Here is a 26,967-nt window from a genome sequence, read left to right as displayed (position 1 = left end):
CACAGTTTATGTTCAGTCTCTTCTCACGCCCCCCTCTCCCCTTTTCCCCAAGAATCGTCAGTTCACTCCCCTTCCATACCTCTGATTCTATTATATTCAACAGTTAATATTGTTCATCAGATTTTTTTTAATTTCCTTGGTTTTTAGATTCACTTGTTGATAATTACGTATTTGTTGTTCATAATTTTTATCTTTGTTTACTTTCTCTTCTGAAAGAACCCCCTTCAGCAATTCATATAATTCTGGTTTGGTGGTGATGAACTCCTTTAGCTTTTTTTTATTAGTGAAGCTCTTTATCTGGCCTTCGATTCTGAATGATAGCTTTGCTGGGTAGCTTATTTTTGGCTGTAGGTTCTTGCTATTCATCACCTTGAATATTTCTTGCCATTCCCTTCTGGCCTGCATGGTTTCTGTTGAGAAGTCAGCTGACAATCGTATAGGTGCTCCTTTATAAGTTACTACCTTCTTTGCTCTTGCTTCTTTTAATATTCTCTCTTTATCTTTTGCTCTTGGAATTTTAATAATGATGTGTCTCGGTGTGGTCCTCTTTGGATTCCTTTTGTTTGGAGTTCTGTGCGCTTCCTGGACTTGTAAGTCAAATTCTTTCACCAGGTGGGGGAAGTTTTCTGTCACTATTTCTTTCAGTATGTTTTCGATATCTTGCTCTCTCTCATCTTCTGGAACCCCCATAATTCTGATGTTGGTTCGCTTGAAGTTGTCCCAGAGGTTTCTTACATTATCTTCAATTTTCTGGATTCTCTTGCCTTCTAGCTTCTGCAGAGGAGTGTCTTCTGGCTCTTTATGTTCCAAATCTTTGACTTGATTCTTGCGATCTTCCCTTCTGTTTTTAGGACTCTGTAGAATATTTTTTATTTCAGACAATGTATTCTTTATTTCTTGTTGATCCCTTATCATTTCTTGTTGACTCCTTATTAATTCTAGTTGATCTCTTTTCATATCCTCATAGGCCTTATCCATCTTTTCTAGGAAATTCTTGAAAAACCTTATAAGCGTAGATTTGAACTCTATATCCAGAAGCTTTTTGTCCTCCATTTCTTTCGTTTGTGATCTATTTTGTTGTCGCATTTCGCAGTTACAGATGGGACGGGGTTTCAGGGTGGAGCCTGCAGCTTTGGCTTCCGTCAGCCCCGCCCTATGCGGGTCCTTCAGTGCTCGCTGCCGGCGCCTCTGAGAGAAAGGTGCCCTCGATTTCCGCCTGCTGCCAAACAGTCTATGCTCTCCCCCAATGAGCCTGGTATTGGGGTTCAGTTCAGTTGGAAGTGGAGTTGGAGGTGGCGTTCACAGCAGTCTGGAGCCCCAGTCTCCTTCCCGTCAGGGCAATCCGGCGGCACAACCGACCGTCCCTTCTCTGGGGTCACTGTGCGCTCCTCCGGGACCTCCTTTCTCCGCTACCCCGGGGTTCCGACTTACAGCCCAGCTCCCTATGGCTGAGCCTGAGTCCCCGGGGTCTGGCCCAGAACTGGGGTTCAGAGCAGTTGGGGGCCCAGCACAGTCATAGTGTTTATCTCCTTTCCGCTAGGGAACGCCCGCCAGGCACTCGGCCTCCCTCCTCTCCGGCTCCGTCCTCTTCTCGTGCGCCGCGTGTCTCCGTACCTTAGGCTTTTACAGCTCCTCCGTGCTTCCTTCTGGTTTTCTCCTTGCTTCTTGTTGTAGGATTTCCAGTCAGTCGACTTTCCTGTAGTTCTGGGTAATGTCCATTTTATATTTTAGTTGTATTTTATTAAAATTGTTGTGTGCGGCTGCGGCTAGTTGCCTACCCGAGCAGCCATCTTGGATTCTCCCCGATTTCAATCTGTCTTTAACATTAAAGGCATTTTTAAATGAGTGCAGGTCTTCGGCTGGCTGTTGCTTTTGAAAATGAGACATTAAAAACCTTAATCGAAGGACTGTGTGTGTTCTGTGACTCAGTTGTTGGGCTTCGATTGTAGAATGATTGGGCGGCCTTCAGATTTCAGTATGGGTCACTCCTCTGGAACCAACCACATTTCCCTGAATGGAGTCTTCTGATCTAGTGCTTTTCAAGCTCTACTGTGCATATACAGTACTTGTGCATACAGACCTGATTTCGTAGGTCTAGTTTGGGGCTTGGAAATATGTAATTCTAACAGATTCTCAGGTAATGCTAATATAGGCGGGTTACACTTAGGCTTGTAAAGCTTTTAATGGAGAACGGGTGGAGGAAGTGGTGGTGATATTAGCTCTGCCGGCATTTTCTTTTTTTAAAAGTATATTTCAATTAATTTCAGAGAAGAAGGGAAAGAGAGAGAAAGATAGAAACATAAATGGTGAGAGAGAATCATTCATCTGCAGCCTCCTGCAGGCCCTGCACTGGGGATTGAGCCCCCAACCCGGGCATATGCCCTGATGGGGAGTTGAACCATAACTTTCTGATTCATAGGTTGAAACTCAACCACTGAGCCACACTGGTGGGGCTAATATATCTATTTGACATTTTTTTCTAGCCTTTTGCTTTTATTTTATCACTTATTTAGTGGTCATTGTTTTTCCCTCTATGATTTCTGGTTTATAATTGCTTTGGAAAAATCTGTCCTAACCACAGGATTATAAAGTTGGTTCTATATATTTTTCAGTACTTATTTTTAGTAAGTCTTATGTGCATATAGTATAAGGTAGGAGTTTTAAGTTTTTTTCAAATGAGTAATTTGACATTCCAATGTGATTGGTAGAGCAATACATTTTCTTTCACTTTTGAGTTAACCTCTTTTGGTCATAAGTTTGCTACTGTTATTTCTTGATTTATAAGTGAATAGTTAAGCTCCCTGCTGCCTATGACAGTATTATTGTGTGCAGCAAACTGCAAAGACTGTTACTAATTCTATTTGAAGTATTAAAAAGGAGTAATCTACAACTAATTTATTTTACCCTATCAGATGGGGCTCATCTATGTGGATTTGGGATGACATAACCTTTTTGGTTGAGGAATCATTTGTATTATTAGGTAAATTAAAAGTGAGCTTTCCAGCCCAGCTGGCGTGGCTCTGTGGTTGAGTATTAACATAAACCAGGAGGTCATGGTTCCCTTCCTTGTCAGGGCACTTGCCCAAGGGTGCGGGCTCAATCCGCAATAGAAGGCATGCGGGGGGAGCGTGGGACACTGATCAATGATTCTCATCATTGGTGTTTCTATCCCTCTCTCCCTCTCCCTTCCCTTTTGAAATCAATCAAAAAAAAATTTTTTTTAAAAAAAGCCAGTTCTCCAGAGCATGTAGGAACCATTGGGGTTGGGGGGGAGGGGGGGCGGGGTAGGATGGACTTGCAGAGGTCCAGCCAGCATGGTAATTTCCTGGCATTAACAAAATCCACCTCATGGATCACAGGGTATTCCAACTACCCATTTTACATTCTTATATCTCTTAACCATTTCCTGATACCTTTTAAAAACCAATCTTATCAGGGAGGCTTTACCATAGTGATATGTTTAAGGTTATGTTCAAGTGATATGTCAAGTTTCCTGACACAAGCTTTTAGGGAATGCAATTTGGCATTGAACCTTAGTTGGTATTTTTAATGTCTGATTTGTCTTTTGTTATGTTTTTGCTCTGAATAAAGTTTCCTCTGTATTGAGATATTTTTGTTTCTCTTCACTATACAGCAAATGGAAAGGTGACAACAGCAGCGTTAGTTCCCTGTGTGTCAGCCCAGATGGAAAGATGTTGCTTTCAGCTGGTCGAACAATCAAACTATGGGTTTTGGAGACCAAAGAACTATACAGAGTGAGTGAATCAAATTAGTTATAAGCATAATAGTAATCTAAAGTAAGTATGGAGAAATCAGAGGTAATGGGTCATAGTATAATATTTTAAGAATACAGATTCTTGCCTGGCTGGTGTGACTCAGTGGATTGAACATTGTCCCATGGACCAAGAGATCCCAAGTTTGAATTGAGGTCAGAGCACATACTGGGTTGCTGGCTCAATCCCCTGTAGGGGGTAGAGGAGTGTAGGAGGCACCCGATCAGCGATTTTCTCATCATTGATGGGTCTATCTCTCCCTCTCCCTTTCTCTCTACATACAATCATTAAAAAACAAACAAACACATTCTTTATTTTTAAACATATCAAATAGTAGAATTATTAGGCAAAAGTTAGCCTCTAAATCTAGTTGGTTGGTGTTAAATATTATTATTATTAAAAAATATATTTTATTGATTTTTTACAGAGAGAGAAGGGAGAGGGATAGAGAGTTAGAAACATCGATGAGAGAGAAACATTGATCAGCTGCCTTCTGGGTATGTGCCCACAACCAAGGTACATGCCCTTGACTGAAGCTCTATCCACTGAGCCAAACTGGCTAGTGCTGTTGGTGTTAAATATTAAATAGGTTATACATGTCCACTTCACATACATTGGAAAAAGGAATAGACCAAATGAGTGGAATTACAATTAAAAATCTTTTACTCTATTATGCAGTGATTTAGTGATTTTGATTTCTAGCTTGCATTCAGCATTTGGTCCACTTAAAGTATTTAACTGAAGATTAGTATTAGATGTGGGTGTTCTCAGGGGTTACTGAACTTGTGGTGCTGTGATGATGCCTTAAAATTGTGGTTTCGACTCACTGAGAGTAAATGAAGACCTACAATTCCTTGGCTGTGTCTGAGCACCTTTTCAGTCCTTTAATAATTGATAGAATTTAGTCGATCTTTAACTCAAAAATGGCAGAACCACAGGTAGTGGAGTACTGTCGTGGGAGCTAAAAGGAACATCTTAATTTTTATTATTTTCTGTTGGACTTTTTAAAAGAAGTGATGATATAGCACGAGTAACCTTAGTTCTTAGAATTAAATTTGTTAACTTTAGTCTAGAGCTCTGGATTCAGATATGTCTTATGATACATATGGACTCTTTTTTGCTGGTTTATATCCTCTGATAAACATGATGTAATTTTTTTTTTTTAGCACTTCACGGGACATGCAACGCCAGTTTCATCACTTAGGTTCACTACTATCAGACCTCCCAATGAGAGTCAGCCATTTGATGGGATTTCAGGTCTTTATTTTCTGTCTGGAGCAGTACATGACCGGTTACTTAATGTCTGGTACGTAATCTTTTGGCTTTGCCTTGAAAGAATCTATCACAGCTTATGTGGTTAATATAAATGATGAATATGAGACTTACTTTATTATAGTTAATGTTAGATTTATATTGACTTATAATAAAGAATTGAGCCTGCCTTAAACTGACCTATATAAAAAAAATTTAAGAGCACTGTATAATAAAACTTCCTCCGTTCATTAGAGATGTAGTGGGCTCAATATTTTTATTAGTGGGCAATTTAAAAATAACCTTTAAAAATTTTTAGGAAAATCTTAGTTTGTTGAAATAGATGACTTCTGGGTTAGTACAGTAATGTTTATTTGTAGATGATTTACTGAGGACATTAAACTACTTGGCTATGTTTTTGAAACTACTTTTAAAAGTAAAAATTAATTTTGTATTAAAGTGCCATCAAAAAGTTTTCAAATTTAAGAAATATGTGAAATTTATTGAATTTTATGGTATCATCTGGCTGTTCATGGACAAAATAGAGATTTAAAATATAGAAGTTTTTCATTCTAGTAATCAGTTGAGTTTTCTTGGCCATAGAAAGTTGCTATTTATATCAAGTAATATTCAGATGTAAGTGGGGCTCCTTAAATTATGTGTTCCTTAAAGTTGTGTGCGGAAAGGATCATGAGGCCACTCTGTTTACCTTCAAACCATCAGCTAAGCTGTGGTTTCTAATTATATTTCAGTCAGATTACATTGGTTTTCTTTTATTTTTATTTTTTAAATGTTTTTATTGATTTTTTAGCCAGAAAGGATGGGAGAGATATAGATAGAAACATTAATGAGAGAGAAACACCAACTGGGGCATGTGCCCTGACCAGGAATTGAACTGTGACCTCTTGTTTTCTGGCTCAGTGCACAACCACTGAGCAATACTGGCTGGGCAAATTACATTGGTTTTCTATTTTGTGTCTGATGTTTGAGGAGTACCTATTGATGGGATTTCTTTTCGTTCTTGAGGGTTTACTACTTATATAAGAAATTAGTAATGCCAAAAGCTAAAATCTGCCACCAAAGACTTCTGACATTACTAAGGTGCTTCAGACTTAAATGTTTTACCCCTAGACCTAGGGTTCTCTGGGTACAAATTTTTTCTGTAAAAGAAAAGGTGATTTCTGTTGTGTTAAGTACTTTGACAAGAATAAATGTAAAAGCCTATATTGAAAGGCTTCCCAATAAGGCCATCTATGAAAACCTTGTTTTTTGTAGACGAGTGAGCCTAAAATTCCCTGATAATTACCATTGAACGATTCATTTATATAAGGAAATAACATCTAAGGGTTTTTGCTGCTGAATGAAGATTTTTAAAACTTTTATATTATATAAGGAGATAGTACTATCTCCTATTGTTAGGCTAAGATAGCAGTTTCTTCTGTAAATAGTGGTCTGATGGCAGTAATTTTGAACATGTCTAGTATGAATGTCCAGGTTAGAATGAATCTTGTTTGAAAAACTTAGAATTTGTCAAATCAATGCTCTTAATTTTCTTGTATCAATTTAATGAGCACCATTTAGTGATACTGAACTGAAATAATAAGGCAGAGCATAGCCTGGTTTATCCTCGTGAGTGGTGGGCAAATCATTTTTTCACTGCCAGTACACATAACTGTTAAAGACCATGAAAGCTCCACAGATATTGAGTTTGAGGTTTACAAATAAATTTTAGCATGTAGGTGAATTCTCAAATCATGAGGATCATTTGTACACACACACACACTACTGGACTCTCAGTATTGCTATGATGTTTATTCTTGGATTAACCTTTAGATTCAGTGTGAACCTAGTCAAAATCCCAGCAGACTCAAGTAGAAATTAACAATGTGATTTTAAAATTCACATGGAAATGGACATAGCCAAAACAAATTTGGAAAAGAAGAAAAATGTTAGAGGACTCATCTGATTTCAAGACTTGTCATGCTACAGTAATGAAGACAATATGGCATTAACATCAATCAAAATAGACAGATAGGAAAAGAATACAAGAATGTTATCTGTTGTTTAAATCTGCCAGAAATGCATTAATGCTTTCTCTTTTCCCAGATAATCATGTTATACAGTAGTGATACAAGTGCTTCTCTTACTTTGATCTCTAGTTACCTTATTAGTTTTCAAAAGATGAAAAAGTTGGGGATCTAATGGTGTGACTACTTTTTGGTGTTTGCCTTTAAAAAAATTGTTTTACTTCCTAATCATCAGTTTTGTTATCTAGGCAAGTCCGGTCAGAAAACAAACAGAAGAATGCAGTGATGTCTTTCACAGTTACAGATGAACCTATCTATATAGACTTGACTTTGTCAGAAAACAAAGAAGAGGTAAATGGCTCAATTTTTGAGGATTTGTTTTCTGATTTTACAAATATTTTTAAAATTGGGGTTTTGATGATTTAATGAAATAGGAAAAGAGGGGGAGGAAGAATGAAATATGACAAAAATCTTAGATGGTTTGAAATAACAATTAGGCCACTGTTCAGCTCTCCTGAGAGGAAGGGACCAGTGGTACCTTCAGCAATCCGGACTATTACAGTTTCCTGTTGTCCGCTTTTGGATTTATCGAACCTCCAAGCTGCATTCTCCTTGACTGTGTTATCTTTTTGGCTAAAGATTTTTATTTATAAGCTTGACAACAACTTGAATTGTTATTTTGAAAACAGTAATTATTTTTAAATGCAACAACTGTGCATTCTTGCTGTTCTAACTTTTTCTCTGGAGTTTTGTAAGTGTAGTATGAAAGTAACTGTCCGTTAGGGTAAACTGAAGTTTATTTATGACTCATTTTTTTCTTTTAGCCCGTTAAATTAGCTGTGGTTTGCAGAGATGGTCAAGTTCACCTTTTTGAACACATATTAAATGGGTAAGTAAGAATTTTCTTAAGTCAGAAATTTATTTCCCTTCCCTGGCTTGTTATTTCTCTATACCTTCACCCTAATATTCTTTGCGTTTTCAGTTAGATTGTTTTGAAAGCATCCTTAATTCTTAATCCATGTGACTACGTACATTCCCAGAGAGAACTAAAGATTTTGGCATTGTGAATCATTTCTTCATGTTTGTGGTTAGGAGAATGGCTTTCTGTGATGCACACTTAGTACCAATAAATGTTGGTAGTTCTAAAGATAACTTTAAAAGAAAGTGGTTTAGTTGTAGAGTTTTGTTTGTGAACTTTTGGTGAAGCCTTAATTTTTAACTCTGATAGTACTTCCCTCACCACACATGTGGATCCGTGAAGCATGGCGATGCTAGTGTTTGGTGGACAGAGGGGAGTGTTATTGGTAGGCTGTATAGTAGTCAGATTAAGGGCCAGTAAATTATGGGCTGGAGGCCTTTTCCAATAGAGACCACATGTGGCCTCCCAGAACTAACATACTAATATTTACTGCCTGGTTCTTTACAGAATGTTTGCCAACCTCTGCCATACACTATAAACATGGTTGGAACTCAATCATGTACATAATTATACTAAAATTTAAAATAGTTTCAGCTTTTTATTGTCAGTTGATATTTCCTTTTATAATCCTAGGATAGTTATTTGTTTAAATATAAACTATTTGTGAAAGCATATACACTTATTTTAAAACATTCAGTATGCAGAGACAATTATAACCCAAGTCTCTGTGTTTTGAATTCTACTCTCTAGAGGTAATTGTTAATAACTTGATGCCTTAATTTACATAGTCATGTATACTTGGACTGTATCACTGAGGGCCCAGAAGTAGTATGCCATGGTGAGGACTTGGGCATTTCTCCTTGGGCTATAGTAAGTAAGCCATTGACGGATTTTAAGCAGTATAAGTGGGGTTTTACAGTTTTAAAATGTAAGTTTTGAGTCATTCTGTTTGATGTGTTGAAAATTGACTATAGAGGTGTAAAGGGCAAAGCAGAGGTCAAAAATCCTAAATAGAAATTGCTTTGGAGTCTGGGTACTAGGAAGGGTGAATTGGAAAGATGGATAGTGGCATGCTTACAATTGAGATTATGGCGGTGGGGTGGGAGGGGTGTTAAGATGATTGGTGATAAGATGTCTGTGATGTGAGAGTGAGTGGCTGAGATGCAGTGAAGGGCAGAGTTGTTGGAGGTAGGAAGGTTAGGGAACTGAGAGGACAGTGTCAGAGGAGCATTGACCTGCATGCTAAATATAGAAACCACTAAGAGGAATTCCTCAGGAGTGGTGTTGGACAGAACAACAGGAGCCACTAAAATCTTTTAAGAAATGAGGGAGAGTGACCCAGAGGGCTTTGGATGATGGCAGGACGGGGAGGTACTTGGTATCTCGTGACAACAGTTTCAAAGGTTTTAGAGGTGAAGGAGGGAGAGGGACTATTTGTTGTCTTGGAGTGTTTTGTTAAAGAACAAGGAGCATGTTAAATTATGTCCAAGCCCCTGCCACAAAGAGTGTTGGAGAGCAAACAGCTACAACTTGTGAAGGACTGCTGTGGTGAGCTACCGTAGAGCAAGAAGGTGAAGAGAGCTCTTAAGAGAAGACTCTGAGGATATAGTTTTATTGATTATATTTTGCTGATAATTTTTTTCCTGGAACTATGTTGCTGAAATCCTGGTGAGGCTTTTAATAGTTGGGAGTAATTAGAGTTGAGGCTGATTAGGGCTTGTCCATAGCTATTTGGGACTGAAGCTCAGGGTGATGATAGAGCCCGTGGGAGCTTGGGCCTCTTGGGGTTGACAAGTCGGATAGAAGGGCAGATGGGGCTGAAGGAAGTACTTGGTGGTGAGGTCTTGAGTGTTGGGTAGGGCTGGGAATAGATGAAGTACTGACAGGTGCTCTGGGGACCCTGGTGTGTGAAGGCTAGAGGAGGGTCACATTTCATGCCAACTTCAAAGATAGTATGAGATGTTATTGCTAATATTCTAATTTATTGTTTTTATTTCTAGATACTGCAAAAAGCCTTTTACTTCAAACTGCACAATTCAGATAGCGACACCTGGGAAAGGCAAGAAATCAACACCAAAACCCATCCCTATTCTAGCGGCAGGTTTTTGCTCAGACAAAAATTCCTTGTTGCTTGTATATGGCAATTGGTTTCAGCCCACCATTGAGCGAGTGGTACGTAGATGCTACTCTGGAGTAAAGCAGTAACAACATGTCTATGGAAAACAATGATTTTTAAATGATACATTGGTCTCTTATTGGAATACTTAAAAAGAACCTTTCACTGGGTGGTTTATTTTCATTTGTGTGAACTGTAATTTTCATAGTGAGCATATCTAAAATATTTCAATGCTTAGTCAGTTAATATAAAACATTATAGATGTTTGATGCTTGCTCCTCCTCTGTTTGGTGTGCTATAGCTTTGAAATCTGGTGTCTCTTTTACACTTACAAGCATATCAGTTTGGTCTATCCATGTTTAAAATGCTTGGTAGCCACACATTTGTAGTGGCTTTCAATACACACACACACACACACACACACACACACACACACACACACACACACTATTGATTTCAGAGAGGAAGGGAGAGAGAGAAACATCAGTGATGGGAGAGAATCACCAATTGGCTGCCTCCTACATGCCCCCTGCTGAGGATCGAGCTCACAACCCAGGCATGCGTCCTTGACTAGAATCAAACCTGAGACCCTTCAGTCCACAGCCAATGCTCTCTCCACTGACCAGAAAACCCAACTAGGGCATGGCTGCTGTTCACAGATAAGGATGAATTTGCCCAACTACCCAAAGTTAATGTTTTGTTTTGTTAATCTTCACCCAAGAATATTCCATTGATTTTTAGAGAAAGTGGAAGGGAGGGGGCGGGGAGAGAGCAAAAATTGATGTAAGAGACATGAGAGACATATCCATTGGTTGCCTCTGGCACTTGGTCCTAGTGGGGCCAGGGATAGAGCTTGCAACCAAGTTACATGCCCTTGCCTGGACTTGAACCAAGGACCCTTTGGTCCATGAGCCCACACTCTATCCACTGAGTCAAACTGGCTAGGGCCCCAAAAGATAAATCTTAATAAAAGGGCCCTTAGTGATAGCACCCATTGAGTTTTCTAAGTGGAAATGTAATGGGTGGTGCAGCCATCTGACTTTTTATTACAAAAGTTTCTTTGGAGCGGGCCCAAGGTGTAGATGAGCCTCGGGTGGCAGCTGCCCAGCCGCCCAGGGCCACCTGAGGCTAAGGTAACCATGGCCGGCTAAGGTAACCATGGCCGGCCAAGGCTTGCACTGCCGGCAGTGGCAGCAGCAGAGGTGTGTTGGGGTTGTTGCCTTCCCCTGATCGCCGGGTTGCCTCCCTCCCCTGAGGACCTCTGAACTGTGACGGTGGGCAGGCCCGTCTGAGGGGCTCCCCCCTCCAGTGCATGAATTTTCATGCACCAGGCCCCTAGTACATTTATAAAACATTGGTTCAGGAAGACCCTCAGAGACACTGAATGGAATATTTCATGCCAAAGCAAACTCTTATTGAGTTTATTTAAAAATACTTTTTAAACATCTACATGGATTTGGTATAATAAAAAAGAAAAATTTTAAGTTGTAAATAAAAAGTCTTATTGCCATATGTCGACCCTATTGCCCCTGGACCCCTCCAGATGCAGCCATTGTTTCCTATTGTTTTATCCTTCCAGACAAATTAATTATATGGGCATAGAGAATTGCATGTAACCTTAAAGCTTATGGGTACATGTGGGCTTTTCTGCATTTGACTTCCCCTGTTTAATGCTGAATCTCAGAGCACTTTGTTGATCAGCACTGCTGTCTTTGCCTCACTTATGGAAAGGCCAACAGTAGGAAATCTGGGGTAGGATCATTCTTAGCTCAGATTAATTATTTACAAGGGTGATGAACTTACATTTGTCTTAAAAGTCTGTCACATAAAATTTCTGTTCATAATATGTGAAAAATTCAAGCAGTTCCTAACTGAAAAAAGTAAACATAATGTCTTGTATCTTCCGTTTTCCCATTTTCCTCAGTGCTATTAATTTGACAGTCTGAGTTGCTCACAGTTTTATATAGAAGTCTTTCATACTTTTCTGTATTTTCATGAAAATGTATAAGTAGGCATTTGGTTTTCTTATTCCCGGTTACTTTGTTTGACATACTGTCCCCTCAAAATTATATTTACAGGCTTTAAATTCCAAAGAACCTCATATGTGCTTAGTAAGAGATATTTCAAACTGCTGGGCTCCAACAGTAGAAACAGCTATAACTAAGGTAAGTGCTTTACATACTAGAAGGTGAGAAAAAAAAGATTTGGGTAAATTGAATTGTCACATAATATATTTGGATTCTTTAATATCTTTATAATTTTAATAAATTTTGTGGGATTGGGTTTTAGATATCAAGGTTATAAAACTTCATTTCTGTTCTCTTGATTTGTTGAATGGAATAAGTAAACAGATGACTAGAAGTTGAAGACCTTGCTTTTAGTTCTTTCTGCCTCCATGCATGTTCATTGAATAAATATCAAAATCAAAATCACCTATTATTGTTTTAACCCAGTACTTAAAGGAGCATAAATTTGTTGAGAGGAATGTTATATTTCAGGGTGGAATAAGACCTAAAACCATGATGGGGCTGTAACTTAAGACCATGAATAAAAGCTAAGCTCATCATGATACTTTATTTTGAATATAATGTGACATCTACATGTAGGTATTGTTTGGCCAGTTTAATGAGAAAAGGAAAGCCAAGACATGCTATGATGACATCCATATGGTTTCGCTTCTGGCTGAATTTCAGAGATGACACCTTTCTCTTGGCTGTCTGAGCATTTCTGGCAAAGATCAATTACTGGCGGTGGTCGTAAGATGTACAGCTTTACTCTTTCACATTGTTAAGTCAGTGTGTCCTTGTGTAATCGGTAGATTTTGTTTTTCCTGGCTTTTAATCTTATGTAGTTTTGAATGCTTTAAAACTATGGCTTCAAATTATAATTTAAATACTTATTTGCCAACATTTATTTAAACTTTGATAGCTATGTTAAGTTAATCAATACGTTTTCCAGTAGAAAAACCTTTAAAAGCTGTTCATTTTCTCAATGGGGATAAATATAGTAAGGACCAAGGCATAATCCATGCCCCTTCTGTTCCTCGTTAACAGGTGAGAACACCAGTGATGAATTCTGAAGCAAAAGTGCTGGTGCCCGGGCTACCTGGTCATCATGCAGCCATCAAGCCTGCTCCTCCACAAACTGAGGAAGTAGAGAACAAGAGGAAATTGGGGGAAAAGGAGGTAATGTATTCACTTTGACCATTTTTGAGTTTGAAACTTTAGAAACTTACTTTTAGATTGCAGCTGTTAACACTCTGGTTATTTATCCCCAGCTGTGTAGATTCTGAAATTCCAGATTGTGACTTTTGTAAGACCTACATAGAGTTAACAGGTGGTTTACTTACAAAGCCACTGTTATGAAGAAGACACTTCTATTAATTAAAGAGAGGGCTGTTTTAGCCATTTGTTATGTTAACTGGATAACATAATTAAACAGATTAAGCCGGGACTTGCTGTGATGATTTTCATTGGGTTTCGCATTATGCTGAGTTCCAATGATGCCTCTTCTCTTGGCTGTCTGAGCATGCCTGCCTGGTTTAGTGCTAGTTGATCTTTAAAAGTGATAGTTATTACAGCTTTTTAAAGTACTTATAAATTTTATTTTTTCTCATCTCTTCAAACCCTCCTGTGGTTGCTATACTTACATATGTAGAATCCTCTTTTCATCTTCCAGTCATGTATCACTGTTGTCTAAGTAATCTAGCATTTTAACTCTTACCATTAATTAGAGAAAGATTGTTAATGTTTCTTTACCTGATTTTAAATGTCTTACTTTGTATAGTGGGAGTTTGGGAATAACATTGCTTTTCATAAAAACTGTTTCTCAGTAACATTAAATGTATCTTATCTAACAATAGATAAACATGTAAAATTAACCGTACTTCCGCTATGCCCATGGCCAATCAGGAATGAGTATGCAAACTAACCCGACAAAGATAGTGGATTAATTTGCATATGCAGAGCGGCTGGGTGGGGCAGGATGTCTGCTATGAGAGGAGAGGGGGCGTGCAGAGGGAGCTATAGGAGCAGTGCTCTGGCCAGGAGCAGGGACTTGGTGGCTCCTGGGCGGCTGGGAGCGAAGCCAGCGGAATGAAGGCCTATTCTTGCACGAATATGCAATGGGCCTCTGGTATTAAAAATAATGTGCCAACTTTCTTGAGCTTGGCTTAGGTCTAACCCTTTCATTTCCTCCTGCCTTCTTAATATTTTTCATAAGTTAAAATATTCCAAATTGGAGGCTTTACCGAAGCATCTCTTTTTGCTTTGTTGGTCAGAAAACATTTTTATGTAATCATATTGGTTTTATAAGGGATCAGTTCTATACATTTAAGTTTTTGTATAGCAGATTTTATCATGTTTATTTACACTTACATTTTAGATTTTTATCAGGGGAACTTGGTTGTAGTTTTGCATCTTATAGAAAACTAGGCTCCCTCAGCCTGGCCTGTGCTTCTTGCAATCCAGGACCCCCTTAGGGAATGTTGGACTGCCAGTTTTGGCCTGATCCCCGCAGGCTCGATCTAGACAGAAGGGAGCCCAATCCCCATAGGTCCAAGCCAGACAGAAGGGAGCCCAATCCCCACAGGCCCATTCTCCGCAGGCCCGATCCAGATAGGAGGAGCCTGATCCTGTGCTTTGAGCACATTTCTCCTGGTGGTCAGTTCACGTCATAGCGACCGGTTAGCTGGTCATTCTGTCTTTTGGCCACTTAGGCTTTTATTTATTTATTTTTATTTATTCATTTTTAACATTTTATTGATTTTTACAGAATGGAAGAGAGAGGAATAGAGAGTTAGAAACATCGATGAGAGAGAATCACAGCTGCCTCTTGCACACACACACACACACACACACACACACCCCACTGGGGATGTGCCCGCAACCACTGTACATGCCCTTGACCAGAATCAAACCCGGGACCTTTCAGTCCGCAGGCCGATGCTGTATTCACTGAACCAAACTGGTTTCGGCCACTTAGGCTTTTATATATATATATATATATATATATATATATATAGAGAGAGAGAGAGAGAGAGAGAGAGAGAGAGAGAGAGAGAGATAAACCAACACCTGGGACTGACTGATAAAGGGGAAAATTTAAAAATTGTTTTGGAAATAAGTCTCTATGCTCTTTTAATAGTATTTGTTTCCTTTTGCAGATCTCAGGTTGATGGCAACGAACAGTTATTTTCACTTTGTGAAAATAGGTCCTTTCTTGAGTTTTAGTAATCAGTTGTTGAATCTTCATATATAGAGGGATTTTTATCAATTACACTAGGCCTGGTGCATGAAATTCATGCACTGGGGAAGGAGGGGGGGGGGGGTCTCTCAGCCCGGCCTACACCCTCTCGCAGTCCGGGACCCTTCAGGGGATGTCCCTCTTGTATTCTGGGAGCCCTTTGGGGGATGTCTGTGACCCCTCAGTCTTTACCACCTGCCTGCTCGCTGTTCCTTACTTCCCCTTAGCGCTGCCACAGAAGCGGGAGAGGCTCCCACCACTGCTGCTGTGCTCCCCAGCCATGAATCTGGCTTCTGGCTGAGCAGCTCCCCTTATGGGAACACACTAACCCCAAGGCGCCTGCCCCCTGGTGGTCAGTGTGTGTCATAATGACTTATCGTTCCCCCATTTGGTTGCTTTGCATAGTAGCCTTTTACTATATAGGATATTTAAATTATGGCTTCTTGGACAGTTGTTTTTTTCACTAGACCATAGAAACTGGAATTCTAGATATTACACTTGGCTTTAAGGCAATGAGGTTCTATTGGAATGAGAAAGCAGGCTTGTGTTTTTCAGGGTTGACGTGGGAATCAGTCAGTGTCTTTTCTCATATATAAGCAAAAGTAATTTGACGAAACTATTAATACTTTATGCCCTAAATGGTTTATCATTAACGGGTTATCTCTCTCTTGTAGGTTAGCATTGAAGAACGCCTGGGATCATTGAATATAGAATCAAAGAAAGAAAAGGACGACCTACAGACAAACAGTTTTCCAGTTCTTCTGGCACAGGGTTTAGAAAGTAATGATTTTGAAATGCTAAATGTAAGTATTATAGCAGTTTTTAATTGAATTAAGATGGTTAATTTTTCTTAGAAATGATTGACATATACATTCAGAGTGAATTGTCATGTTATATAGCCATTTTAAATGTAATATTTTATGAGTTGAATCAAAAATATATATAATTTGGTGGCATTATACAGACAGTCACTAACCTACAAAGGAATTGTATTAAATTATTTTGAACCTGGAATGCATTTTCTCATAGAAACATTGTTCAGAATTGTTATTAGGATCTTAGGCTTTAGTTCACAAAAGCCTTTGTAGACATAGTATACAATACTCAGCATTCTAGATCACAATTTATATTTTTTTCTGTAGGAAAATGCGTTCCTGAGTTTTTACTCTGGATTCCAGAAACTTATTTCCCCCTGGCCGTGAGAGGGGGCAGTGAGGTGGAACCTTGACAATGGGTAGGAGGTTTGGGGAAAAATTCAGGAGGGTTGGGGGTTATGTTATGAAGTATTTAGAAGTAAAAACTACTAAAAACTTTGTATAAAGGAAGGCATTTATGATTTCTGTGTTTGTAAGTTGGTGACTGCTTGTATGAAGTTACTTAACTAAGTCTTTTTAAATTCCAGAATTTGATACTGGTCTGTAGAGAAAATTTAAGTGTAAAAAATTGGATTTAAGCACTGTTTGATTAGCTTAGGGCAATTTATATTTGCTGAATGCATATAATTTTGGTAACTCAGCAATATTACAGTGCCACTTATTATAGATGTGACTCATATAATATGTAATTTATGAAGTTTGTATTCATATATGTTTTAAAAATCTATTTTTTATTAATTTCAGAGAAAGGGAGAGAGAGAAACATCAATGATGAGAGAGAATCATCAATTGGCTGCCTCTTGCACACCCCCTTCTGGGGATTGAGCCTGCAAACTTGGGCATGTGCCCTGACTAGGAATCAAACTGTGACCTCCTGGTTCATGGGTCTATGCTCAAGCACTGAGCCATACCGGCCAAGTTTTGATTTATATTTTTTATTTAAATTGGGAATATGTTATGTTTGTGTCTAAGGTGATTTTGCAAAATGAGAGGGGAAATCATCATCTCTAAAGTTAAAATGACTTAAAATAGTTTGGAAGTATATATATTTTGGAAGGTAGATTATAGTTTAGCATGGCATGCACAGCTGGTTTTCAGCAAAGGTACTTACTAAGTTGAGTCAGTGGAGAGAATAAGTCTTTGAAACTAGTGCTGAACCAACTGAATATCCACATGGGAAAAGAAAGCATCTTGGCTTTTACTTCACACTCTACACAAAAGTCATCAAAAAATAGATCATAGGCATAAATGTAAAACCAAAACCTACAAAACTTCTAGAGAAAAACAAAAAAAATTTGAAAATTTGAGTGGAGAAAGGTTAGTTAGATGCATTATGAAAACAAAACAAAACAAACAACATAGGATGCTAAAGAAAAATTGGTCATTTGGACTTCATGGAAATTAAATACTTGCTCATGAAATGACAGTTAAGAGAATAAAAAGGCAAGCCATAGGCTGGGAAAAAATGCAACTCATATTTGAGTGAGAATTTATATCCAGAATATGTAAAGAATTCTTACTTTGTGAGACTTAACTCAAATAAGAATTCATAAGGCTAATTACTGCATGTAAAGCTCTTATGTATCAGTAACCATCACAAATGCAAATTAAAATTACAATGAGATAACTCTATTAACCAAAAGATTGATTAAAAATTAAAAGATGGACTATTCCATCCTATATGGATGTGGAGCAACTGCAACTTGCATCTTGCTGGTGGAAATGTAATATGGGTACAAATAATTTGGAAAACAGTTTGGCAGTTTCTTAAAAGTTAAGGATACATCTGTCATATGACCCAGCCAGTCTAGGTATTTGCCAAGAGAATAAAAAAACTAGGTTCATACAAAGACTTGTATGTGAACTGTCATAGCAACTTTATTTGTAATAGTCAAAAACTGGAAAGAACCCCAATGTCCCTCAACATACGAATGGATAAACAAATAAGTTATTGATACATCAACATGGGTGAATCTCAAATTTAGACTGTAAGAAAGAACCCAGAACAAAAAATAAAGGTATATATTGTATGATTTAATTTATATAGTAATAATTCTAGAAAGTACCTACCAATATATAGGGGTGCAGGTGCAAGGAGGGATAGGACATAAAGGGGCCCAAGGAGACCTGAGGGTAATAGGATGTTTACCTTCGAGTTTGTTTCATATGTAAACATATATCAAATAGTACACTTTTTAAGTGCACACAGTTTATTATGCATCAGGTATATTGCAGTGAGATTGTAAAAGAAGAAACAGATTATCAAAATTATCTTAACCATTTGCGGCTGTGTTGTTTAGGGTTGTTCTTTAAATATATTATTGGCAGAAATGAATGCTAACTTCTGTATCCATTTAATAATTTTGCCTCATTTGGGATGACTTATTTTTGAAGGTTTTTTAAAAATACATTTTTATTGATTTCGGAAGGGAAGGGAGAGAGAGATAGAAATATCAGTGATGAGAGGGAATCTTTGATTGGCTGCCTCCTGCATGCCTGGGAATTGAGCCTGCAACCTGGGCATGTTCCCCAACTGGGAATCGAACCTTGACTTCCTGGTTCATTAGTTTAAAGACCAACCACTGAACCGCACTGGCTGAGCAAGAAGAAATCCGTTTATTGACGCAAATGTCTCGTAACTGAAGACTGCTTTTCTGATAGCCATAAGATAATAACATTCTCATTCAGGCCCTCCAACCTTTATTTGCTAAAATTCAGTTAGTAGTTTATTGCTTGGTTTTAAAAATTATTTTACAGACTTTTTTTTTTCTGTAGTGTTCTTAACCTCTGAATATGCTTATATGTCTTTCCTTTTGTCACAGAAAGTACTTCAAACTAGGAATTTAAACCTAATAAAGAGGACTGTATTAAGGATGCCCCTGCATGCTGTTATTCCATTGTTGCAAGAGGTAATGTTGAGTACTCTGTTCATTTTAAGGTTTTAATGCTAAGAGTTTAAGACTAAATCCAGTATTTAGAGAAATGGATTTGCAGTATGTAAACAACCAGAGCAATCACAGTGGGTAAAACATAATAGATCTATTTAAACAATATTTGCCTAGTGATTTTGGCTGCATTTTTTATTGAAATATAATTCATATTCCATAAACTTTACCCTTTAAAAGTAAATAGTTCAGTGTTTTTACTGTATTCACAGGTTATACAATTAATCACACCAAAAAAAAAAAATATATAATCCTGTACCTATTGGTCACTTCCATCCTCCCATATCCCATTTCTGGCAGCCTCTAACCTATTTTCTATCTCTACAGATTTGCCTGTAGAGATAGAAAATTGATTTATATGCATGCATATAAATCTTAGCCCAGATTTTTATCAGGTCATTCTTATTGTGGGAGCATATATTGAGATTCTGTTACATTGGTTGGACATTTAGGAATTAGGATACTTAGGAATAATGATTTCCTAACATGCATTATTTTCATTTGTTTTTGTGGATGTGTGTATCCTGGGAATTGGTGGAGATTAACTGTCCCTGAAGTACTGTTGCTTATATTGTTTTTCTCCCCCTCAGCTTACAAAGAGATTGCAAGGACATCCTAATAGGTAAGATGCTTAAATAACTTAAATTGTTTTGTTTTTATAAATATTTTATAGCTTTTTTATTTTATTCAGAAAACGCCTGTGTAGGTTTTTAAATTTTATTATCAGGTCATTTAATGAGTTAATCTTTTTTAATGATTTGGTGTAAAATTGCCATTTGTAGAACTTAACCTCTGGTAGCAGCTAAGATAAGATAATCTATTTATCTATCTATCTATCTATGAAGAGCCAGCTAGTGGAATGACTTTTTTGCTATGACACCCACTGAGGCCAGTCAACCGCCCAATCTCCCTTGGCCCCTTCTCGTTGGCCTTGCTCTCAATTGGCCTGCCCCACCCTGATTGGCCCACACCCCCTCCCCCTGGCTAGCCCTGCCCCCTATTTCACACCCTACCCCAGTAGGGGGCAGGGTTGGCAGGCCAACCTCCTGCAGCCCCTCCCCTCAGTCCCTCCCCAGATCAGCCCGTCCACCCAGATCAGGGGCAGGGCCAGCCAGCCAACCTCTTGCCTTCTCCTCCTCCTGACAGGCCCTGATTGGGGCAGGGCCAGCTCCCCCCCCCCCCCCCCCCATGCATGAATTTGTACACTGGGTCTCTAGTATGTTATAAAAGACTAAATTTGTGGATCTTTTTGTTATTAATTTGATAGTTAGATTTAAACAGGAAGTTGATATTTCAGAGACCCTAAGCTTTACTATAGTATTATTACTGTCTACAATAAGCAGTTTTTCTTATCTAAGTTATTGCTAAAGAATTAATTCATTAGGCCCAGCTTACACATTTTTGATCTGTATTTGTTTGTAATGTTGGTGTGGTGGGAATCTTTTGCTAATTGTACCTGATGATGAGCTCAAATATTATGAACATAAAATATAAAGTTGAGCTCAGGTTATGTGCCCTGATAGCAGTTAATTATGAAATAAAAGCTTGAGTTTTATTCTTAAAATATTTTAGAGGAAGGGAATTTTGTCCTATGTTTCCGTCCGTCTTACTTTCCCCTCACTCCCAAGAAATTAGTATAGTACACAGATCTGAAATAATGAAAGAATGTAAGGACTGTTAAATTCTCAGAAGTTTATTCATATAGTTATTTTCTGAGGTAATAGTTTGTAGATCTTCACTTCACCTGAGTTTTTCTAATTTTATTACTCAGTTGTATTTAGTTTCAAATTAGTTTACTTGGATTCTCCCCCCTTTTTTTCAGTGCTGTTTTAATGGTTCAGTGGCTAAAATGTGTGTTAACAGTCCATGCATCATATCTATCCACAGTAAGTCTTTTCAGCTACAATTGAATAGTTTGACTTTGATAAGGATTATAAACTGATGGCTTAACAAAACCACTCTCCATCTTCAGCCATAAGCTACTGCTTTTTTTTTTTTTTAATTGATTATGGTATCACATAATTGTCCTTAAGCTACTGCTTTTAAGAGAAATGTTTTAACATATATTGACATGTTAGCTTTCAGGTGTTTTCCTATATCTATAACCTGTTCAGCAAAATTATCCTTACATCATATGTGTCTTCCCACTTCCCTCTTAAAAACTTAGCAGATTTCAGAAGTTTTATATATGTGCTAACATGTCTTCCCTACCTTGTCACAAGGTAGCTTGTGATGAAAATGACTTAAATTAAGCATTCAACACGTGGCATTTTGCTGGGGCTGTTCTCAGCTCTTGGTTGTCTGTGCACATGGAAGGGAGGGAGCATAATGTCTTACAGCAGCACCAGAAAAAACGTTATCGGTCAGTGTGAGATGCTGCTGCTAGGCTAAGTCGTAAGCCGCCACACCGCTGGAAATGTAAACAGATGGCTCGTGGTGTATCGGCTAAATACTCAGGCACATCTACACATGACTTGTGCGTTTGTTATCTATATTATGTCACAATAATATAAAACCTTTTTTTTTTTTCTTTAGTTGCCTGACCTGGTACCCCAGCTGGGTACACTATACCAGTTAATGGAAAGCAGAGTAAAAACTTTCCAGAAACTTTCCCACCTTCATGGGAAGCTTATTCTTCTTATCACACAAGTGAGTAAATTCAAGTGTTTTGTGCTAAAACTCTGGATGTGGTAGGAATGGAGTGAGGATAAGGATCGTTTACCTGAACATTGAAAACTCCCTATCTCAGTAAGAAGTGGCAAATCAGGATCCAGTCTTGAACTTGAAAATGTTATGTATTTTAACATTACATGCACAGTAAACTCAGTTGTACCTATCTTAACTTTCACCGAAAGGTTCTCATTTCAGTTGTTAGAACAGTTAAGATGATTGTGGCACTCTGAACAAAACTTACAGGGTATTTAGCCCGAGGCAGTTTGGCTCAGTGGATAGAGCATTGGCCCTGCAGACTGAAGGGTCCCATGTTCACTCCCAGTCAGGGGCACATGCCTGGGTTGCAGATCAGTCCCCGGTAGGGGGCGTGCAAGAGACAGCTGAAAAGTGATTCTCATCATTGATGTTTCCATTTCTCCCCTCACTTCTCTGAAATCAATAAAAATATATTTTAAAAAGTTACAGGGTCTTGAAATAGTTAGAAGAAGTTGACACAGGAACAAATTCTGATCATCTTTTAAAAAGATTTTTCAACTTTTACAGAGTAATTCTTTCCTTATTGCACTTGATGAATTTGTTTTTTCCCTTGTATTTGATCTGTGTCATATTGAGGTAACCCATTATGGTTGTTGAGGGTGAGTTTATACTGTTGGAGAAGGTTCTGTTGTGCTGCTTGAGATAAACTTATACTCTACTTGTATTAACAGCCTTTCACTCTCTTTCAGGTTACAGCTTCGGAAAAAACAAAGGGAACGACTTCTCCTGAACAGAAGGCAAAATTGGTGTATGAAGAAGGTAAAGCTTGGGGGGAGGGGCTTATGGGGTAGAGTCTACAATTGGAACATTTAGTTATTGACTCATTTCTGTTATCTTATTTTGTAACAATATTAATGTGAATGAGGTCATGCTCAGCACACCTTCTCCAAGAAAGTGGGCATGCCTATGGCAAAAATATGACTAGTAAGAAAAAGCACAAATATAATAACTAACAAAAAAAGGCATTAGGTATGGGAAGGTATGTAGATTTAAATAGAAGAATACTATTTCCCCTCATAAGCCACCAGGTAGATGAATAAGTTTTTACCTTGTGAAATTTAGGCGTCTTTATGAATCAAGACCAGACAAGGATAGTGAAGAAAATAACATTTTAGACTATCCTCAAATATCTTAGGTAGCAAATTGACTGTGGAAGTACTTAAGTAATCATTTAGTCATTACTGAGTAGAATTTATTTAAAGATTATAAGGTCATTTAGCATCAAGAAATCTGTTAATGTAGTCACCATATTAATAGATTAACAGGGAACACTATATATTTTAATAGAATGAATTCAGTTAAATTGAATGTCTCATTACTTGATAAAGTGAACAACCTAGGAATTTAAGGGAATTTCCTTAATCTATATCAAACAAAGTTCAGAAGCATTTTCAGAAAGACAGGAACAAGATACTAATGTAACTTTTACTGCTGCATGTCCTGCCTAATACTGGATTGAAAACATGAATTCTAGCATGTTGATCTTTGCAGTTGTTATCCTTCTCCAATAGAAAATGCAGCAGGATCTGTAATAACACTGTTACTAATAGATATGTAAATCAAGTTTACTGGATACCAAGGCCAGTATTATGTAGTATTATGTAGTATTATGTCTCAGGAATGTACTGTGTGTCCACTAATGTGTGTCCCAGTCAGAAAATGTATTAGAAAAATAAGATCTCGTTCATAGCAATAAAAAACTATGAAGTACCTAAAAGTACATCTAAAAGTGAAGTATAACTTTTGTAAGTTATAAGACATAATTGAAGGACATAGGAGCATATGCTGTGCATACACAGGACTTATAATTCAAAGTTCGCCCCTCACCTCTGGCAACCACACTCTGTTCTGACTTATTTCACTTAGGTTACTGCCTTCAGGGCCCATCCATGTCACAAATAGCAGGATTTCTTTACAAAGTTTTTTTATGGGCATTCCATTATATATATGTGCCATATTTTCTTATTTATTTGTTATGGACACTTAACAAATAATGCTGCAGTGAATATGGGGTGTAGGTAGCTCTTGGTTTTGTTTCCTTCAGCATACACTCAAGTGGGATTGCTGAATCATATGGTAGTTCTATTTTTAATTTCTTGAGGAACCTCCATACTGTTAGTGGCTACACCAGTTTACATTTCCATTCATAATATACATTTTAAAAAATTTTAAATATATTTTTTAAAATATATATATTTCTTTATTGATTTCAGAAAGGAAGGAAGAAAGGGGGGGGGGGAGAGAGAGAGAGAGAGAGAGAGAGAGAGAGAGAGAGAGAGAGAGAGAGAGAAACATCAATGATGAGAGAGAATCATTGATTGACTGCCTCCTGCTGCATGCCCCCTTCTGGGGATCGAACCCATAACCCAGGCATATGCCCTTGGCTAGAATTGAACCTGGGACCCTTCAGTCTGCAGGCTGACACTTTATCCACTGAGCCAAGCCAGCTAGGACATAAATTCTTTATTGTTTATGTTTTGTTTCCACCCATTGACCTTTCCCCAGCTGCTCCCACCCCTCAGCCCATGCCCTCACCCCCTTGCAGTCTATGTCCATTGGTTATGCTTATATACATGCATATAAGTCAAGGCTCCATTTTTCCCCCACATCGTCAGCTTTGTTTTTTAAGATAGTATTTTGGCCGAAGCCGGTTTGGCTCAGTGGTAAAGCGTCGGTCTGCGGACTGAAAGGTCCCAGGTTCGATTCTGGTCAAGGGCATGTACATTGGTTGCGGGCATATCCCCGGTAGGGGGTGTGCAAGAGGCAGCTGGTCAATGTTTCTCTCTCATCGACGTTTCTAGCTATCTCTCTCCCTTCCTCTCTGTAAAAAATAAAAAAAAAATGAAAAAAAGATGGTATTTTGTTAGCATTTTGGTACTTCATCCTGCTCAGTGAAATCTTGATGGAATAATGTGCCATGTGCTTTTATGCTGATGAGAATATTAATGTTACTACTTAGATGGATCATAGTTGAATATAATATTTCTGATAGTAAACTCAGGTAACTGATGATGTTTGGTTTTCAGGGCTCTGCCCTCTGCTTTGATCACAAAATTAAGGCAGCATTTTTTCCCCTCTTATAGAATCTTCTGAAGAGGAATCGGATGATGAAATAGATAAAGATTCTGATGTGAGTAATTTGTTAATTGGTACATAAGTCTGCTTTTATAACCTTGTACCCTGTAAGAACAAGATCTTCATGAGCACTTTCCTTGCTTAATATTTTTTGCCAGGATAATTGGGATGAAGATGAGGAAGAGAAAGAAAGTGAAAAAGATGAGGAGGTTGATGAAGAGGAGGAAGATGAGGATTCGGAAGAAAAAGATGAAGAAAATGGTGAGGACAGAGATGTGACAAGTGAAAAAGAATTAAATGGAGATTCTGATTTAGATTCTAACAATGAAAGTGAAGAGGAATGAAGACAGAAAACAAGCCAGTGGAACGGCACAGACTCTGGCTCACCTTCCCCAGTGCTGCGCGTTCCCTGGGGCGGAGGTTGACAGGATGCCGAGGACCGCTGCACATTTCCCAACTGCTGATGGTGGCTCCCGGCCCGAGTCCTGAGCGAGACTCAACTGTGTAAATAAGAGTGTTTCATTCAAATGTTAATAAACTTTACACAGTAAATAGACACATTTTCTGCAATGTACTGACATCAGTGTCGAATATATGGTATATTTTTATAATATAATATCCTAGTATGACTTGGTTATACCAAGAATTGGCATCAGTGAAGATAAAGACATTTCCCAGATAGGGTTCAAGAACTGGACTTGTGTGAAGGAGTCAGCTCTTATCTCAGGTTGGTATCTTCCATCACATCCAGACATGAAGCAGCACGAGCGAAAGAAGTTTTAATTTGATAATTATAAACTATGAAGGCATAACAGAATGAGTAAAAATGTGATTAAAAAAAGAAATCACCAGTGTCCCTAGATTGTCTGTTAACCATGGTAATCTGGTTTGAGTCAGATTGGATATTTGGAGGGCTTCTCTAAATAAATAACCACTTATTTTTTAAGCTGTCATGTGAAATATTTTTTAAAAACAAAAAATTATGATAATTAAAATTCAAGAGTTAGCCATATTAAGGATTTTTCCTGACTACAATTGCCTGTAAAGAATCATTAGTGTATAGATTTAGAAGTGCTCATTACCTGCAACTTTTAAAGAATTCAGTTGTAGCTGCTTTTGAAGAGGTTTTCATTTTTATTTAAATTACTAATGGATCAAAGAAGAATTGTTTATTTTTCCTCTTTGGTTTTAGATATTGAAGATAACCTTGTTGGAGTTTTTTTCCAAAGAAAATATTTTTATAATTCAGTAATTTAATGTTTTCCTTTCTTTTCATTACCCACTCTTGGCAGTGTTAGGGTATCTGTTTACCTTTAAAATAATAAATCTGACCCAAGATTTTTTATGTATGTATAAATACGTATTTTGGTGTGCCACAAACGCCTTTTCAAATTAGTGATTTTTTTTTTTTTTTTTTTTTTAAACATGCCAGTATTTGTTTAGTGCTCTCTAGGGAACATTCAGATGGAAGCTCGCCTCTTAAGGAAGGCTGGGGAGGTGGGTTTATTTTTCCCATCTGTGAATATGTAAAACAAAGCCATTATCTTTGAGGGACTTCCTAACCATCCACGGTGAAACAGATTTCTGTGCTCAACTAATAGCGCTGGAGCGGGAGACGTATCTTGGGAAAGGGAGTTTCAGCCAGCTACTGTTCTAATGTACAGTTATATTTGTCTATAAAAGGAGCTGTTTATGGGAATTTAATACCATTCTCTTTGTAAAGTGAATAAATATTCATCTTTACCCATTGCTTGTCTTGTGATATATGTAGGGAAGTGGCCGCACGTTTGGCCTTGTGGTATAAAAGTTTTTAAAAAGCAGTCTTGCTCCATTAGCATTAATAGGCAAATGCTTCCAGTGCTTGTTGGATAACATTTGTAATGAAGTGAAAGAACCAAGAACTCGGTTGTAATCTAGTGATTTCTTTTCTTTTTTGTTTTTTTAAATATATTTCATTGATTCTTCACAGAGAGGAAGGGAGAGGGATAGAGAGCTAGAAACGTCGAGAGAGAAACATCGATCAGCTGTTTCTT

General features: G+C 37.9%; 1 protein-coding gene across 1 annotated transcript in view; it reads left to right on the top strand.

Annotated features, from left to right (window-relative positions):
• The window catches only part of WDR43 (WD repeat domain 43), a 37,979-nt gene extending 11,302 nt beyond the window's left edge, over window positions 1–26,677 (top strand). Inside the window, exons 4-18 of the mRNA XM_084900674.1 lie at window positions 3,635–3,755; window positions 4,940–5,079; window positions 7,300–7,402; window positions 7,876–7,940; window positions 9,971–10,142; window positions 12,165–12,251; window positions 13,140–13,271; window positions 16,005–16,133; window positions 19,028–19,114; window positions 19,741–19,772; window positions 20,973–21,036; window positions 21,686–21,799; window positions 22,549–22,618; window positions 24,943–24,989; window positions 25,093–26,677. Coding sequence (XP_084756800.1) covers window positions 3,635–3,755; window positions 4,940–5,079; window positions 7,300–7,402; window positions 7,876–7,940; window positions 9,971–10,142; window positions 12,165–12,251; window positions 13,140–13,271; window positions 16,005–16,133; window positions 19,028–19,114; window positions 19,741–19,772; window positions 20,973–21,036; window positions 21,686–21,799; window positions 22,549–22,618; window positions 24,943–24,989; window positions 25,093–25,278 — 1,549 coding nt within the window. The 3' untranslated portion in view covers window positions 25,279–26,677. The remainder of the gene's footprint in view (window positions 1–3,634; window positions 3,756–4,939; window positions 5,080–7,299; window positions 7,403–7,875; window positions 7,941–9,970; window positions 10,143–12,164; window positions 12,252–13,139; window positions 13,272–16,004; window positions 16,134–19,027; window positions 19,115–19,740; window positions 19,773–20,972; window positions 21,037–21,685; window positions 21,800–22,548; window positions 22,619–24,942; window positions 24,990–25,092) is intronic.
• The last annotated feature ends 290 nt before the right edge of the window (window positions 26,678–26,967 follow it).

The sequence above is a fragment of the Pipistrellus hanaki genome (assembly GCF_964339955.1).
Source record: "Pipistrellus hanaki genome assembly, chromosome: 12".
In the NCBI taxonomy this organism is placed as follows: Eukaryota; Metazoa; Chordata; class Mammalia; order Chiroptera; family Vespertilionidae; genus Pipistrellus; species Pipistrellus hanaki.
The sequence above is the reverse complement of the archived record's forward strand: the minus strand, read 5'-3'. Positions and strand labels throughout refer to the sequence as shown.